Source organism: Bufo bufo, chromosome 2 (assembly GCF_905171765.1).
Source record: "Bufo bufo chromosome 2, aBufBuf1.1, whole genome shotgun sequence".
Lineage (NCBI taxonomy): Eukaryota > Metazoa > Chordata > Amphibia > Anura > Bufonidae > Bufo > Bufo bufo.
This window is the reverse complement of record NC_053390.1, coordinates 32,513,754-32,533,130: the sequence shown is the minus strand read 5'-3', so window position 1 is coordinate 32,533,130 and position 19,377 is coordinate 32,513,754. Positions and strand designations below refer to the sequence as shown.

Below are 19,377 nucleotides of genomic sequence, written 5' to 3'. Positions count from 1 at the left end.
AGATCTTTGTATGATCTCAGAAGACTGGCAGTGATCGGCGCTCCTGGCCAGCGCCGACCGTCCTGTTCAGGCCGTGTCAAAGCTGGAAGTAATGAGGACGGAGGATGGCGCCCAGACAGGTGGAGGCGCCGTAACCCACACTGTGCCAAGAGGGTCAGATTTAGTCATCAGCAGAGGAATCACCTCTATCCAAAGGGGCCCCGCTGCAGAGCATCGCAGCTACACGTCACCGTTCACCAGACGCAGGTGCAGCTCTGAACTATCCATGCTATATAAAGCTCATCTACTGCAGGCCACCAGTCTGCATCACTTACTGACCCCCAGGGGACCTTGTCCAGAGATGGAATAATTTACTGACATGTAGATCAAGTCTGGAGGCTCTGAAAAATGTACTGACTCACAGATGTAACTGATCCAGAAGTTCTGTAGAATTTACCGACATGTAGATCAAGTCTAGAGACTGCTGCAAATGCTCTACAATATTTACTGACACAAATCATATTCAGAGACTGCTGCAGATTTTACTGACATGTAGAGCCAATGTTGAGGCTCTTGAGAATTTCTTTACACAGATCTGATACAGTGACTGCCACTGAATTTACTGACGCACAGATCTGACGCTGAGCATCTGCAGGATTTACTGACGCACAGATCTGACGCTGAGGATCTGCAGGATTTACTGACACACAGATCTGACGCTGAGTATCTGCAGGATTTTCTGACGCTGAGGATCTGCAGGATTTACTGACACACAGATCTGATGCTGAGGATTTGCAGGATTTACTGACACAGATTTGACGCTGAGGATCTGCTGGATTTACTCACACACAGATATGATGCCGAGGATCTGCTGTATTTACTGACACACAGATATAATGCCGAGGATCTGCTGGATTTACTGACACACAGATCTGACGCTGAGGATCTGCTGTATTTACTGACACACAGATTTGATGCCGAGGATCTTCAGGATTTACTGACACACAGATCTGATGCCGAGGATCTGCAGGATTTACTGACACACCGATTTGATGCTGAGGATCTGCTGGATTTACTGACACACCGATTTGATGCTGAGGATCTGCAGGGTCTCTTGGTGCTGCAGCATTTCCTGACGCGGTGTGCGCTCTGCCGTCTCACTGGCCGCGTGCCCGGAGGGATCACAAGCGATTCCCATCTATTTGCAGGTTTCCCTCCACCAGGGAGCATCAATTTCCACTCAGAGACAAGCACGGACGTGTCTGACACAAACCACATGCCAGGACAAGCCAGGACAGGCGGGCATCATGGGCACACGGTCACTGACTACGACTGGGGTTGTCAGGTCCTTGACCTCCGTGCAATGGACTGCACACATCTGTACACTGCCCCTCCTATACCGCCAGGTGCCAGTGTGTATGCCAAGGTGTCATCCCTTATCCCCAGAGATCAGTGGCTGCACCAGCGAAGGTCGGGGTGACAATTTGGTGTCCCTCCGGAGTGCCACACTGCCCTGGCATTCCTCCTTGAGCTCCTCTGCACTCTATTCCAGCTGCCCCCACACCAAGGAAGATGGCGCCAGTCTGCCAAATGATCTGATATAGCTGAAGGTATTTCTACTGGCACCCAAGAGTCGGTGACCACTGAAACAATGACGGGCATCTACCCTATGCCCAAGACTGGGCAGGTATCGCAAACCTGGTCACTTCATCTTATCCAAAAAGACTGGAGCAATCTCACAGGGCCCCTCCGTTCATCTCCAACAGGACCAGATAATCCATCTCATCCTGGACTGGGGCGGGTACCGCTGCCCCCGGGGCTCACACTCAGATTATCTGTAGGGAGATGGGCACAGACAGCTGCACAGGAGAGGTGCCCGGGCACACAGTCATCATGCCCAGATGTGGCGCAGGTTTGGCCAAGTGTTGTAATATCGGAGGAGTAAATGGTCTTCTGATCACCCCTGCTGGCAGCCTGGCATATACCCCATGTACAGAGCCCATCAACCTGGCATGGAGGGGAGGCGGGCACAGACAGCTGTGCAGGCCTGCAGAGGAGAGGTGCCCGGGCACACCGTCATCATGCCCAGATGTGGCGAGGGTTTGGCCAAGTGTTGTAATATCAGAGGAGTAAATGGTCCTCTGATCACTCATCCTGCTGGCAGCCTGGCATCTACCCCCTGTACAGAGCCCATCAGCCTGGCACGGAGGGAGGCGGGCACAATCCGCCGGCTCTGTGGACGACTCATTAGCGGCAGAAATGACTTATCTTTCTACACTTTGAAGATTTAGCAGCTTCTAAAAAAGAGAGAGAGAGAGAGCGGACGAGCTAGTATTAACCCCTGCACTGCCAGAAGACGGAAACACTCCACAAGGCTGGTGGAGAATCGGGGGGGGGTTTGAAGGGCCCAATGTCACAAGTGGGTTTTGGGGCTGGTGGCAGAGCAGTGGAAGGAGTCACACAGCAGAGCCGATATCGTATCGTGTCAGATGCTATACATTCAGCCCATACACCGTCAGTAATGGTCACCGCTATTCCTCCAGACTTGTGCACACATACGACCACTCAGATCAGCCGAGCATGCATGTGCTGCCAGACACCTCCGCTGCAGAGAACAACCGTATCGAGACATTTCAACAAGCCGGACCCTTCACTGCCCCCAACATTATCCGATGGGGAAGAATCAGAAGCTCCTCATACACAAAACATAATCGTCTGGTCCGACAGGAATCAGCGAGCTCTGATAAATGTTCTCATATGTGTATGGGGGCCCTTAGTTACATCCTGTATTATACTCCGGAGCTGCACTCACTATTCTGCTGGTGCAGTCACGGTGTACATACTATATGTATGATGACAGAATTGATCTGGATCTTTTCCTGGTTTATAGGGTACAGGCGGAGCGGCAGGGGGGCTGCGTACCTCCTATGCTCTCTGTATGAGGCCTGTGTGTTGGGACCAGGGCGCTTACACTTAATTCTGCCGAGATGAAACCTGAGCTGAACTTCAGGAAACGGCTGCACTTTCTATAATGAAAGAAGAGTCTGTGTAAACTCCAGCGAGCGGATAACCACCCGCCCCTACGTCCAGCAGAGGAGACTGCGACCATTATGTTAAGAAGCTTACTCTTCATGAATAAAATGCCATAACTACAGTAACAACCGATTAATATATATATCTGAGAAGTAGAAGTCTAGCTGACCTACCACACCATGACTAAGCGCTGCCAGCCCTATGCAACACCACTCACCATGCAAAATGACAAACTCGGCTCTACTACACCTGTGCAACTCTACTTACAAAAAAAAATAAAAAATAATAATCCTTTGCGGGAGATTCAGGATGTGCAGCGAATCACCTTGCTGTCCTATGTAAACATATTGGGGGGTCACAGATGCATCTGAAAACTCACACAACCCCTATAATACCGGTACCCCAATATCTGACCTCCACATGGCGGTCCAGGATGGTACGCATCGGTGGACGTTCCCTACTCCTCCAAGCACAATGCCACCCAGAGCCCGTCCCTGCAGGGGCTGTCCTGGCCCCGCGCACCCGTTTATGCTCTGGCAGCGTAGAGCGCCAGGTGTGAGCAGACAGGACGGCACGTGCGCCCCCCCCCCCCCCCCCCCCAATCTCTGGCGGCACAGACAGAGGATAGCATTGGTATGCGGCACACGCTGCTCCCGTCTCCGTCCAGATGATAAATGGGCATTAATATCGCAGGATCCGGCTGCAGATACAGAGCTCGCCGCGTCCGGCCCTGCAGAAAGAACTCAAAGGGTTAATAATAGACTGTCACCACTAGATGATGCCAGGTACGGGTCACCAGTGCTATCTGGTACCTGGACGATCAGGAGAGAGGCTGCCCATGAACGGCTCCTCATGCCAGGTCCACCCCGGGGGCCCAATGAGATCCAGAGCCCCTACAGGCGCCATCATGGATCGTATGAAGATAAATGCAAAGAACTGAGACCAGGGAGCTGCTGAACAAGCAGGGGAACCAAGGAGGAGAGATTGCTAAAAGGCAAATTTCCTGCAGAAAAAAAAAAAAAAAAAAAAAAAAAAAAGGATCTTTCCGTTTCTTGGCGCCAGGTATATCAAGCCCATACAGGCGATGCCCGCACCTGCAGTAGCTGCTGATCCAGCAGGAGCAACTTCCATGCAGCATGGATGAAAGGTCACTGCGGTAAAAAGTAAAAATATATATAAAAAAAAAAAAAAAAGGCATTTGGCACCAGGTATAACGTACGGCGCCTCAGCTACTACAAAGCAGCCCGAGGCTGTCGGGCATGCTGGGAATTGTAGTTGTGCAACAGACAGGAGTTGGCTTACGGCTCTGGCTTCACTGGGGACGAGATGTCGGGAACGTCCCGCGACGCCGGCCTCATTTACATGTGCTCGCTCTAATTGATGCCCCTTCCACGAGCTGCTGGAAGGAACTTTTAATTAATGCAACCAATAATGCGCAACATGAAGCCTCTGGGGGGCGCCGTTGATGAGCGAAGCCTTGCTGCACCGCTCTAACCCAGGACTGTTAAAGGGGCGGCCACTTCAAATCTTCTGGAAATACGAATATCAATAGAACAGGACAATAACCTTGCTATAATCCTACAAGAAGACCGCTGCCCTACTGGTCACCCTGAATACCAAGCCACACGCCAGCACGCGCCGCAGGGGTCTAGAAAAACAGAGCCTGGCTTCATATCCTGACTGCAGCGCCGTACTCCTCGCCACCCCCCCCGCGCAGCGCTCCTGAGTGTTATACAGACATAATTCTGCTTTCCGTCTGATTGCGCCGAGTCACCTCTGCTACATAAGTCCAACAGAGATCACAGTAAAGATGGCGGCTCGCCGCCCTGTAAATATGATGATCTCAGGTGCCGGGGATGAAACTGCTCAGGACTCTGAGGAGCCGAGGACAATATTCAGGAGAGAGCGGCGCTCATAAAATATTGACACGAGCGGATTTGTGCTTTTATTGGAAAACAGCAGAAAAATAATTTACAGCAAAAAGGAATTTATAGACGACAAGGAACGGGAAGAGTTAATGCAGTAATAAAACTAGAGCGGCAAATCCACAAGATACCAAAATCATAACCAGAAAATAACATCAGAAAAGTGCATCCGGGAGCATATACGTCGCCAAATCATACATCCGAGAGAAAAAGGAACTACCTAGTGTCTCCCCACTAGACGAGAGGAAATACACTAGTTCTAAAATGAAGTCCGGTCAGAAACATTCAACTGCCTCCTATGTACAAGGATATAACTACTATAATACTGCTCCTATGTACAAGAATATAACTACTATAATACTGCCTCCTATGTACAAGAATATAACTACTATAATACTGCTCCTATGTACAAGAATATAACTACTATAATACTGCCTCCTATGTACAAGAATATAACTACTATAATACTGCTCCCATGTACAAGAATATAACTACTATAATACTGCCTCCTATGTACAAGAATATAACTACTATAATACAGCCTCCTATGTACAAGAATATAACTACTATAATACTGCTCCCATGTACAAGAATATAACTACTATAATACTGCTCCCATGTACAAGAATATAACTACTATAATACTGCCTCCTATGTACAAGAATATAACTACTATAATACTGCTCTTATGTACAAGAATATAACTACTATAATACTGCTCTTATGTACAAGAATATAACTACTATAATACTGCTCCCATGTACAAGAATATAACCACTATAATACTGCCTCCTATGTACAAGAATATAACTACTATAATACTGCCCCCTATGTACAAGAATATAACTACTATAATACTGCTCTTATGTACAAGAATATAACTACTATAATACTGCCTCCTATGTACAAGAATATAACTACTATAATACTGCTCCCATGTACAAGAATATAACTACTATACTACTGCTCCTATGTACAAGAATATAACTACTATAATACTGCTCCTATGTACAAGAATATAACTACTATAATACTGCCTACTATGTACAAGAATATAACTACTATAATACTGCCTACTATGTACAAGAATATAGCTACTATAATACTGCTCCAATGTACAAGAATATAACTACTATAATACTGCCTCCTATGTACAAGAATATAACTACTATAATACTGCTCCCATGTACAAGAATATAACTACTATACTACTGCTCCTATGTACAAGAATATAACTACTATAATACTGCTCCTATGTACAAGAATATAACTACTATAATACTGCCTACTATGTACAAGAATATAGCTACTATAATACTGCTCCTATGTACAAGAATATAACTACTATAATACTGCTCCAATGTACAGGAATATAACTACTATAATACTTCTCCTATGTACAAGAATATAACTACTATAATACTGCCTCCTATGTACAAGAATATAACTACTATAATGCTGCTCCTATGTACAAGAATATAACTACTATAATACTGCTCCTATGTACAAGAATATAACTACTATAATACTGCTCCTATGTACAAGAATATAACTACTATAATACTGCTCCTATGTACAAGAATATAACTACTATAATACTGCCTCCTATGTACAAGAATATAACTACTATAATACTGCTCCTATGTACAAGAATATAACTACTATAATACTGCTCCTATGTACAAGAATATAACTACTATAATACTGCTCCTATGTACAAGAATATAACTACTATAATACTGCTCCTATGTACAAGAATATAACTACTATAATACTGCTTCTATGTACAAGAATATAACTACTATAATACTGCTCCTATGTACAAGAATATAACTACTATAATACTGCCTCCTATGTACAAGAATATAACTACTATAATACTGCTCCTATGTACAAGAATATAACTGCTATAATACTGCTCCTATGTACAAGAATATAACTGCTATAATACTGCTCCTATGTACAAGAATATAACTACTATAATACTGCTCCTATGTACAAGAATATAACTACTATAATACTGCCTCCTATGTACAAGAATATAACTACTATAATACTGCTCCTATGTACAAGAATATAACTACTATAATACTGCCTCCTATGTACAAGAATATAACTACTATAATACTGCTCCTATGTACAAGAATATAACTACTATAATACTGCCTCCTATGTACAAGAATATAACTACTATAATACTGCTCCTATGTACAAGAATATAACTGCTATAATACTGCTCCCATGTACAAGAATATAACTACTATAATACTGCCTCCTATGTACAAGAATATAACTACTATAATACTGCTCTTATGTACAAGAATATAACTACTATAATACTGCTCTTATGTACAAGAATATAACTACTATAATACTGCTCCCATGTACAAGAATATAACCACTATAATACTGCCTCCTATGTACAAGAATATAACTACTATAATACTGCCCCCTATGTACAAGAATATAACTACTATAATACTGCTCTTATGTACAAGAATATAACTACTATAATACTGCCTCCTATGTACAAGAATATAACTACTATAATACTGCTCCCATGTACAAGAATATAACTACTATACTACTGCTCCTATGTACAAGAATATAACTACTATAATACTGCTCCTATGTACAAGAATATAACTACTATAATACTGCCTACTATGTACAAGAATATAACTACTATAATACTGCCTACTATGTACAAGAATATAGCTACTATAATACTGCTCCAATGTACAAGAATATAACTACTATAATACTGCTCTTATGTACAAGAATATAACTACTATAATACTGCTCTTATGTACAAGAATATAACTACTATAATACTGCCTCCTATGTACAAGAATATAACTACTATAATACTGCTCCCATGTACAAGAATATAACTACTATACTACTGCTCCTATGTACAAGAATATAACTACTATAATACTGCTCCTATGTACAAGAATATAACTACTATAATACTGCCTACTATGTACAAGAATATAGCTACTATAATACTGCTCCTATGTACAAGAATATAACTACTATAATACTGCTCCAATGTACAGGAATATAACTACTATAATACTTCTCCTATGTACAAGAATATAACTACTATAATACTGCCTCCTATGTACAAGAATATAACTACTATAATGCTGCTCCTATGTACAAGAATATAACTACTATAATACTGCTCCTATGTACAAGAATATAACTACTATAATACTGCTCCTATGTACAAGAATATAACTACTATAATACTGCTCCTATGTACAAGAATATAACTACTATAATACTGCCTCCTATGTACAAGAATATAACTACTATAATACTGCTCCTATGTACAAGAATATAACTACTATAATACTGCTCCTATGTACAAGAATATAACTACTATAATACTGCTCCTATGTACAAGAATATAACTACTATAATACTGCTCCTATGTACAAGAATATAACTACTATAATACTGCTTCTATGTACAAGAATATAACTACTATAATACTGCTCCTATGTACAAGAATATAACTACTATAATACTGCCTCCTATGTACAAGAATATAACTACTATAATACTGCTCCTATGTACAAGAATATAACTGCTATAATACTGCTCCTATGTACAAGAATATAACTGCTATAATACTGCTCCTATGTACAAGAATATAACTACTATAATACTGCTCCTATGTACAAGAATATAACTACTATAATACTGCCTCCTATGTACAAGAATATAACTACTATAATACTGCTCCTATGTACAAGAATATAACTACTATAATACTGCTCCTATGTACAAGAATATAACTACTATAATACTGCTCCTATGTACAAGAATATAACTACTATAATACTACTCCTATGTACAGGAATATAACTACTATAATACTGCCTCCTATGTACAAGAATATAACTACTATAATACTGCTCCTATATACAAGAATATACTACTATAATACTGCTCCTATGTACAAGAATATAACTACTATAATACTGCTCCTATGTACGAGAATATAACTACTATAATACTGCTCCTATATACAAGAATATAACTACTATAATACTGCTCTTATGTACAAGAATATACTACTATAATACTGCAGCTATGTACAGGAATATAACTACTATAATACTGCTCCTATGTACAAGAATATACTACTATAATACTGCTCCTATGTACAAGAATATAACTACTATAATACTGCTCCTATCTACAAGAATATAACTACTATAATACTGCTCCTATGTACAAGAATATAACTACTATAATACTGCTTCTATGTACAAGAATATACCTACTATAATACTGCCTACTATGTACAAGAATATAACTACTATAATACTGCTCCTATGTACAAGAATATAACTACTATAATACTGCTCCTATGTATAAGAATATAACTATAATATAACTACCTCTCTTCCGGGTGTAGGGCTGACGTCATCGGCGCAGGCGCACTGAGGAAGGAGCGGACGTTCTTCTCTCAGAGCGCCTGCGCCGAATGACGACCGGTACGGCGCAGGCGCGGGATTGAAGGCTGCAGACAGGGCCAGCGAGAGGAGGAGAAAGCTCGCTGGCCCTGTCAATCAAGTGGAGGAGGGGGCGTTTTTTCAAACAGAGGATGCGGCGGCTACCAGCAAGTCCGCCCAACTTGCTGGTAGTGAAGAAATTGACATATAATAAAAGTACGTTTTTTACTGTAATTACTGCACAGCCCGAGGTAAGAGGGGCAGATATGGAATCTGCTTACATTAACAAATACACTGCTCAAAAAATTAAAGGGAACACTTAAACAACACAATGTAACTCCAAGTCAATCACACTTCTGTGAAATCAAACTGTCCACTTAGGAAGCAACACTGAGTGACAATCAATTTCACATGCTGTTATGCAAATGGGATACACAACAGGTGGAAATTATAGGCAATTAGCAAGACACCCCCAATAAAGGAGTGGTTCTGCAGGTGGTGACCACAGACCACTTCTCAGTTCCTATGCTTCCTGGGTGATGTTTTGGTCACTTTTGAATGCTGGCGGTGCTTTCACTCTAGTGATAGCATGAGACGGAGTCTACAACCCACACAAGTGGCTCAGGTAGTGCAGTTTATTCAGGATGGCACATCAATGCGAACTGTGGCAAGAAGGTTTGCTGTGTCTGTCAGCGTAGTGTCCACAGCATGGAGGCGCTACCAGGAAACAGGCCAGTACATCAGGAGACGTGGAGGAGGCCGTAGTAGGGCAACAACCCAGCAGCAGGACCGCTACCTCCGCCTTTGTGCAAGGAGGAACAGGAGGAGCACTGCCAGAGCCCTGCAAAATGACCTCCAGCAGGCCACAAATGTGCATGTGTCTGCTCAAACAGTCAGAAACAGACTCCATGAGGGTGATATGAGGGCCCGACGTCCACAGGTGGGGGTTGTGCTTACAGCCCAACACCGTGCAGGACGTTTGGCATTTGCCAGAGAACACCAAGATTGGCAAATTCGCCACTGGCGCCCTGTGCTCTTCACAGATGAAAGCAGGTTCACACTGAGCACATGTGACAGACGTGACAGAGTCTGGAGACGCCGTGGAGAACGTTCTGCTGCCTGCAACATCCTCCTGCATGACCGGTTTGGCATTGGGTCAGTAATGGTGTGGGGTGGCATTTCTTTGGAGGGCCGCACAGCCCTCCATGTGCTCGCCAGAGGTAACCTGACTGCCATTAGGTACCGAGATGAGATCCTCAGACCTCTTGTGAGACCATATGCTGGTGCGGTTGGCCCTGGGTTCCTCCTAATGCAAGACAATGCTAGACCTCATGTGGCTGGAGTGTGTCAGCAGTTCCTGCAAGACGAAGGCATTGATGCTATGGACTGGCCCGCCCGTTCCCCAGACCTGAATCCAATTGAGCACATCTGGGACATCATGTCTCGCTCTATCCACCAACGTCACGTTGCACCACAGACTGTCCAGGAGTTGGCAGATGCTTTAGTCCAGGTCTGGGAGGAGATCCCTCAGGAGACCGTCCGCCACCTCATCAGGAGCATGCACAGGCGTTGTAGGGAGGTCATACAGGCACGTGGAGGCCACACACACTACTGAGCCTCATTTTGACTTGTTTTAAGGACATTACATCAAAGTTGGATCAGCCTGTAGTGTGTTTTTCCACTTTAATTTTGAGTGGGACTCCAAATCCAGACCTTCATGGGTTGAAAAATTTGATTTCCATTTTTTTATTTTTGTGTGATTTTGTTGTCAGCACATTCAACTATGTAAAGAACCAAGTATTTCAGAAGAATATTTAATTAACTCAGATCTAGGATGTGCTATTTTTGTGTTCCCTTTATTTTTTTGAGCAGTGTATAATAAATCAAAAACTGAAAATTGGGGGTTGGGGGGATGACAGAAGCCCTTTAAGGTTCTCTGCCCCTGGATGCAGAGAATAAACGTTTCCATTCATTGACAGCAAGCAGAGTTGTTGCCCGGCTATTAGAAAGCTACAGATGTGCTCTCCATGTAGCAGGGTGTGATTATAAAGCGCAGCGTCCAGGGGTTTCCTGTGGAAGTGACCGCACCCTGGTGAGCAGCGAGCTCCTCAGCCGGCAATCCGGGAAACAGACAGCGCAGGGGCTCTGTAGACCTGCAGTCCTACCAAGCACAAGGGCCCCGATGTCAGGGCCCCACCACAGACCATGTGTAGGAGACACCTTGAAGAACATGCTGAGGAGACACTCGCTGGAAATCTAAACCTCCTGATAGATAGGGACGGCGGTCATATAACACATACCGCAGCCCTGGTCACAACAAGGCGGACATATGATGACATCACAGCACGCTGGGGCGTCACAAGACATATGACATCACAGGTCAACAGGTCATAGCTGAAGTATAAACACCCCGTGTGATGTATAATCTACAGCCCGGACCCCACAATCTACTATATAAAGCTGAGTGTGTGTGTATGTCCGCTAAAGGAATCCGCACCGTCGCATTTCAGGTGTCCGGGAAGGTTATAGACCGGTCTCAGCTCTCTAGGACGTACCGTGCCTGAGATATTCCCAAAAAATGCAATAGCCAATGCCTGGTCACATGACCCTTATCAGCCAATAGAAGCTCGCAGGCCCTTAGTTTCCACATACACACAGTTTTACACCAGGTTTCCATAACAACCCAGCCATTTTTCTTCACTGCTGTAGGTCAGCTTTAAAGGGGCAGGGCGCTGTGGATGACACTGTTAAGGGAGCGGAGTGCTGTGGAGGTCACAGTTCAGGGGGCAGGTAAGGTGACCATTCAGGCCACCCTCAAAAGACGGACTTAAAAACCCCGCCCCCAGGTCCCGTTAAACCACGCCCCTCCCCCTCCGCAGTCGATGGGGATTGTAAAAATGAAGGTAAAAATCAACTTCTGTCAGCTGCAGGGGTGGGAGGGAGGGTGACTTTCTCCCTGCAGCTCACTCTCAGACAGCACAGTGCTGCTGTCTGAGAGTGAGCTGCTCAAAAGAACATCCCTATGTCCACCCAGGCCCTGCGCCAGACGGAGGACAGGGGTCTGAAAGCCGGACTGTCCGGCCTAAAACTGGACCTCTGGCCACCCTAAGGGCAGGCTGCTGTGGAGGTCACTGTTAAGGGGGCGGGCTGCTGTAGAGGTCACTGTTAAGGGGGCGGGCTGCTGTAGAGGTCACTGTTAAGGGGGCGGGCTGCTGTAGAGGTCACTGTTAAGGGGGCGGGCTGCTGTAGAGGTCACTGTTAAGGGGGCGGGCTGCTGTAGAGGTCACTGTTAAGGGGGCGGGCTGCTGTAGAGGTCACTGTTAAGGGGGCGGGCTGCTGTAGAGGTCACTGTTAAGGGGGCGGGCTGCTGTAGAGGTCACTGTTAAGGGGGCGGGCTGCTGTAGAGGTCACTGTTAAGGGGGCGGGCTGCTGTAGAGGTCACTGTTAAGGGGGCGGGCTGCTGTAGAGGTCACTGTTAAGGGGGCGGGCTGCTGTAGAGGTCACTGTTAAGGGGGCGGGCTGCTGTAGAGGTCACTGTTAGGCCTCTTTCACACTACAGTGTTTTTTTTTTTTCCGTTTTGCGGGCCGTTTTTCATTTTAATGGTTCCGCAAAAAAAACTGAATGTACTCCGTATGCATTCCGTTTCCGTATTTCCGTTCCGTTGAAAGATAGAACATGTCCTATTATTGCCCGCAAATCACGTTCCGTGGCTCCATTCAAGTCAATGGGTCCGCAAAAAAAACGGAACACATACGGAAATGCATCCGTATGTCTTTCGTATCCGTTCCGTTTTTGCGAAACCATCTATTGAAAATGTTATGCCCAGCCCAATTTTTTCTATGAAAAAAACTGTATAATGTATATGCCTTACGGAAAATCGGAACGGAAAAACGGAACGGAAACACAACGGAAACAAAAAAAAATAAAAATCGAAACAACGGATCCGTGAAAAACAGACCGCAAAACACTGAAATAGCCATACGGTAGTGTGAAAGAGGGCTTAAGGGGGCAGGGAACGGTGGAGGTCACAGTTAGGCCGGGTTCACACAAACGTGTGTGACCCGTGCCTGTGCTGCAAATAGCGGGCCGCAATGCACGATCGCCGGCCGTAGGTCAGCCGCATCGGATCGCGGACCCATTCACTTTAATGGGTCCGCGATCCGGCCGTTCCGCTAAAAGATAGGACTTGTTCTATCTTTTAGCGGAACGGAAGTACGGGACGTAACCCTACGGAGGCACTCCGTAGTGCTTCCGAGGGGTCCCGTCCCGTGCGGCCGTTCCGCGATTCCGGATTAGCGGACCCATTGAAGTGAATGGGTCCGCATCCGTGATGTGGAATTCACACGGAACTGTGGCCGTGTATTGCGGCCCGCGATTTGCGGGCCGCAATACGGCCACAGATCACACACGTTCGTGTGAACTTAGCCTTAAGGGAATGGTACGCTATAGAAGTCACTGTTAAGGGGGTGGGATGTTGTGGAGGTCACTAATAAAGGGGCGGGGTGCTGTGGAGGTCACTAATAAAGGGGCGGGTGCTGTGGAGGTCACTAATAAAGGGGCAGGGTGCTGTGGAGGTCACTAATAAAGGGGCGGGGTGCTGTAGAGGTCACTAATAAAGGGGCGGGTGCTGTGGAGGTCACTAATAAAGGGGCAGGGTGCTGTGGAGGTCACTAATAAAGGGGCAGGGTGCTGTGGAGGTCACTAATAAAGGGGCAGGGTGCTGTAGAGGTCACTAATAAAGGGGCAGGGTGCTGTAGAGGTCACTAATAAAGGGGCAGGGTGCTGTGGAGGTCACTAATAAAGGGGCGGGGTGCTGTGGAGGTCACTAATAAAGGGGCGGGGTGCTGTGGAGGTCACTAATAAAGGGGCGGGTGCTGTGGAGGTCACTAATAAAGGGGCGAGTGCTGTGGAGGTCACTAATAAAGGGGCGGGGTGCTGTAGAGGTCAGAGGTCACTAATAAAGGGGCGGGGTGCTGTAGAGGTCAGAGGTCACTAATAAAGGGGCGGGGTGCTGTAGAGGTCACTGTTATGGGGGATACTGTCGATATCTTTTAACGACACACAGAAACATTAAATGAAATATATCCGTGCGAAGCCGAGTCCTTCTTCTAGTATATATACGGTATAAATATCACTGCACCCCGTGTGATGTATAATCTACAGCCCGGACCCCACAATACGGTATAAATATCACTCCACCCCGTGTGATGTATAATCTACAGCCCAGACCCCACAATACAGTATAAATATCACTCCACCCCGTGTGATGTATAATCTACAGCCCGGAGCCCACAATACGGTATAAATATCACTGCACCCCGTGTGATGTATAATCTACAGCCCAGACCCCACAATACAGTATAAATATCACTCCACCCCGTGTGATGTATAATCTACAGCCCGGAGCCCACAATACAGTATAAATATCACTCCACCCCGTGTGATGTATAATCTACAGCCCGGAGCCCACAATACGGTATAAATATCACTCCACCCCGTGTGATGTATAATCTACAGCCCGGACCCCACAATACGGTATAAATATCACTCCACCCAGTGTGATGTATAATCTACAGCCCGAAGCCCACAATACAGTATAAATATCACTCCACCCCGTGTGATGTATAATCTACAGCCCGGACCCCACAATACGGTATAAATATCACTCCACCCAGTGTGATGTATAATCTACAGCCGGGACCCCACAATACGGTATAAATATCACTCCACCCCGTGTGATGTATAATCTACAGCCCGGACCCCACAATACGGTATAAATATCACTCCACCCCGTGTGATGTATAATCTACAGCCCAGACCCCACAATACGGTATAAATATCACTCCACCCCGTGTGATGTATAATCTACAGCCGGGACCCCACAATACGGTATAAATATCACTCCACCCCATGTGATGTATAATCTACAGCCCGGAGCCCACAATACGGTATAAATATCACTGCACCCCGTGTGATGTATAATCTACAGCCCGGACCCCACAATACGGTATAAATATCCCTCCACCCCGTGTGATGTATAATCTACAGCCGGGACCCCACAATACGGTATAAATATCCCTCCACCCCGTGTGATGTATAATCTACAGCCCGGACCCCACAATACAGTATAAATATCCCTCCACCCCGTGTGATGTATAATCTACAGCCCGGACCCCACAATACGGTATAAATATCACTCCACCCCGTGTGATGTATAATCTACAGCCCAGACCCCACAATACGGTATAAATATCACTCCACCCCGTGTGATGTATAATCTACAGCCGGGACCCCACAATACGGTATAAATATCACTCCACCCCGTGTGATGTATAATCTACAGCCCGGACCCCACAATACGGTATAAATATCCCTCCACCCCGTGTGATGTATAATCTACAGCCCAGACCCCACAATACGGTATAAATATCCCTCCACCCCGTGTGATGTATAATCTACAGCCCGGACCCCACAATACGGTATAAATATCACTCCACCCCGTGTGATGTATAATCTACAGCCCGGACCCCACAATACGGTATAAATATCCCTCCACCCCGTGTGATGTATAATCTACAGCCCGGAGCCCACAATACAGTATAAATTTTGTGATCCCTCATATTCGGGTGATCGTCCGCCACATTGGAGACAATCGGATTGTACACAATTATCTTGCACACTATTTCATCACATGCAGCGGTATAATATGCCGGCCGGGCCCTGCCCCCACCCACAGGCCCGGCTCAGTCCTCGGGGGCCCGGGGCACAGCCGTGTAGTGAGCACAAGGCACAGGCCGAGCAGCAGCTGACTCACAGGCGGCCATTATAATGGAGTCAATGAAGAAGAAAAGAGCCGGTGTCTCCCGGGGATTAACCCCTGAACCTCCAGGAGGAGCGCTCCATCCACACACCACACCCAGGAGAACCGAAAACAACACCGGGCGTAAGAGGTGGCACACACAGACCGCCGGGCGTAAGACGTGACAGACACCGCCGGGCGTAAGAGGTGACACAGAGACCGCCGGGCATAAGAGGTGACACAGAGACCGCCGGGCATAAGAGGTGACACAGAGACCGCCGGGCATAAGAGGTGACACAGAGACCGCCGGGCATAAGAGGTGACACAGACACCTCCGGGCATAAGAGGTGACACACAGACCGCCGGGCGTAAGACGTGACAGACACCGCCGGGCGTAAGACATGACACAGAGACCGCCGGGCGTAAGAGGTGACACAGAGACCACCGGGCATAAGAGGTGACACAGAGACCGCCGGGCATAAGAGGTGACACAGAGACCGCCGGGCATAAGAGGTGACACAGAGACCGCCGGGCATAAGAGGTGACACAGACACCGCCGGGCATAAGAGGTGACACAGACACCGCCGGGCATAAGAGGTGACACAGACACCGCCGGGCATAAGAGGTGACACAGACACCGCCGGGCATAAGAGGTGACACAGACACCGCCGGGCATAAGAGGTGACACAGACACCGCCGGGCATAAGAGGTGACACAGACACCGCCGGGCATAAGAGGTGACACAGACACCGCCGGGCATAAGAGGTGACACAGACACCGCCGGGCATAAGAGGTGACACAGAGACCGCCGGGCATAAGAGGTGACACAGAGACCGCCGGGCATAAGAGGTGACACAGAGACCGCCGGGCATAAGAGGTGACACAGACACCGCCGGGCATAAGAGGTGACACACAGACCGCCGGGCGTAAGACGTGACAGACACCGCCGGGCGTAAGACGTGACACAGAGACCGCCGGGCGTAAGAGGTGACACAGAGACCACCGGGCATAAGAGGTGACACAGAGACCGCCGGGCATAAGAGGTGACACAGAGACCGCCGGGCATAAGAGGTGACACAGAGACCACTGAGCATAAGAGGTGACACAGAGACCACAGGCAGCAGACGTGACACAGAGACCACCGGGCAGCAGACGTGACACAGAGACCACCGGGCAGCAGACGTGACACAGAGACCACCGGGCAGAAGACGTGACACACAGACCACCGGGCAGAAGACGTGACACAGAGACCACCGGGCAGCAGACGTGACACAGAGACCACCGGGCAGCAGACGTGACACAGAGACCACCGGGCAGCAGACGTGACACAGAGACCACCGGGCAGCAGACGTGACACAGAGACCACCGGGCAGCAGACGTGACACACAGACCACCGGGCAGAAGACGTGACACACAGACCACCGGGCAGAAGACGTGACACACAGACCACCGGGCAGAAGACGTGACACACACACGACACCGGGCAGAAGACGTGACACACAGACCACCGGGCAGAAGACGTGACACACAGACCACTGAGCATAAGAGGTGACACAGAGACCACCGGGCAGCAGAGGTGACACAGAGACCACCGGGCATAAGAGGTGACACAGAGACCACCGGGCAGCAGAGGTGACACAGAGACCACCGGGCAGAAGACGTGACACAGAGACCACCGGGCAGGAGATGTCACACATGACACCGGGCAGAAGACGTGACACACAGACCACCAGGCGGAAGACGTGACACACACGACGCCGGGCAGAAGATGTGACACACAGACCACCGGGCAGAAGATGTGACACACACATGACACCACTGATCACAACTCCCATCATCCTATCCAAGCAGTACCCCTCCAGCACCTGCAGCGCCCCCCGGTGTCAGCATCCATATTATCAGCGCTCGGAGGTGCTGGAATACATAAGGATCTTACATAACATCACACCCATGGTACTACAACCCCCATCATTTTGCCAAGGATACTCTCATGTCCCAGTACATGTTACTATAACCCCTATCATCATAATGTTTCCTTTGATACGATTACCCTGATTTCATCATCTCCATGAACCTCTGATACTACAACCCCCATCGTCACCAGCGATCACATAAGCTCCCCGACAGTATAACCTCCATTATTCCACCATGTCTCTGCACCTCTGGCACTACCACCCCCATCATCACTGCACCCATAATACCCCTGTCACATGACATACACGGGGGGAGGAGGAGGACGATGATGGTGGTGGTGATGATGATGGTGGTGGTGGTAGTGACCGGGTGGCTCACCAATGGCTGCATTTCGGAGTGCACGGTAGGCACCTGGAATCGGTCTATCTCCTCCATCATGGTGCCGGAGCGGAGGGCCGGGCTCTGCGGCTGGTGCTGAGGCTGAGGAGCAGGAGGACGGTGGAGGAGGCGGGCGGCAGCGGAGGAGGCGGAGGCTCCGTCTGGCTCCGCCCCTCGCACTGACTCAACAGCTCTGCTTCCGGCTCCGGAGCCCCGCTAAAATATTCAACAGCTGGGCGTGGCCTGCTGCTTAATATTTAGGAGCCAGGAAGGCGGGGTCATGGATACAGACGGGAAAGTCAACGCCAAATCGGGAGGTGGGAGGAGCTCTCGATGAATATTTAGTAGATGGGAGGAGCCAACAGTGACAGCTGCGCACCTGCTCCTGAATATGAATTAGCGGGTGCGGCGGGGGTGGGGTCAGACTGACAGTCAGTAAAAGGCACGTCTATGACGTCACAAGCCGCTGTTGCCATGGCCTGAGTGAGATGAGACTACGGTACCGTGTAGGATAACCGGCAGCCGGTCCGTGTGCGGTCAGCGGGGCTCACAGCTGTGCGGGGAATCAGGGCCCCCTCCATCACAACCGCAGAGCAAGGGGACAGAGGAGGCCATTGTGACCGCCGGGGGCGTGGCCTCAGAGAGCTGTAAATACAGCGCCAGCCCACGTGACCAGGGCGAAATCCAGAACATGGGCACAGGAGGCGTAAACATAAACCTCACCTCTATATATATATATATACCTCACCTCTATATATATATATATACCTCACCTCTATATATATATATATACCTCACCTCTATATATATATACATATACCTCACCTCTATATATATATATATATACCTCACCTCTATATATATATATATATATAT

At 47.4% G+C, this 19,377-nt stretch overlaps 1 protein-coding gene across 12 annotated transcripts in view; it reads right to left on the bottom strand.

Annotated features, from left to right (window-relative positions):
- Window positions 1-19,105, bottom strand: part of FAM219A (family with sequence similarity 219 member A) — a 75,710-nt gene extending 56,605 nt beyond the window's left edge. For 10 of the 12 annotated variants that reach the window (XM_040420856.1, XM_040420860.1, XM_040420857.1 and 7 more), the window contains exon 1: window positions 19,005-19,105. In XM_040420856.1, coding sequence (XP_040276790.1) covers window positions 19,005-19,082 — 78 coding nt within the window. In that variant the 5' untranslated portion in view covers window positions 19,083-19,105. Of the gene's footprint in view, window positions 1-18,501; window positions 18,661-19,004 lie in introns of those variants that run through there. The other 2 variants (XM_040420868.1, XM_040420866.1) reach the window with 2 other exon arrangements.
- Between the last annotated feature and the right edge of the window lie 272 nt (window positions 19,106-19,377).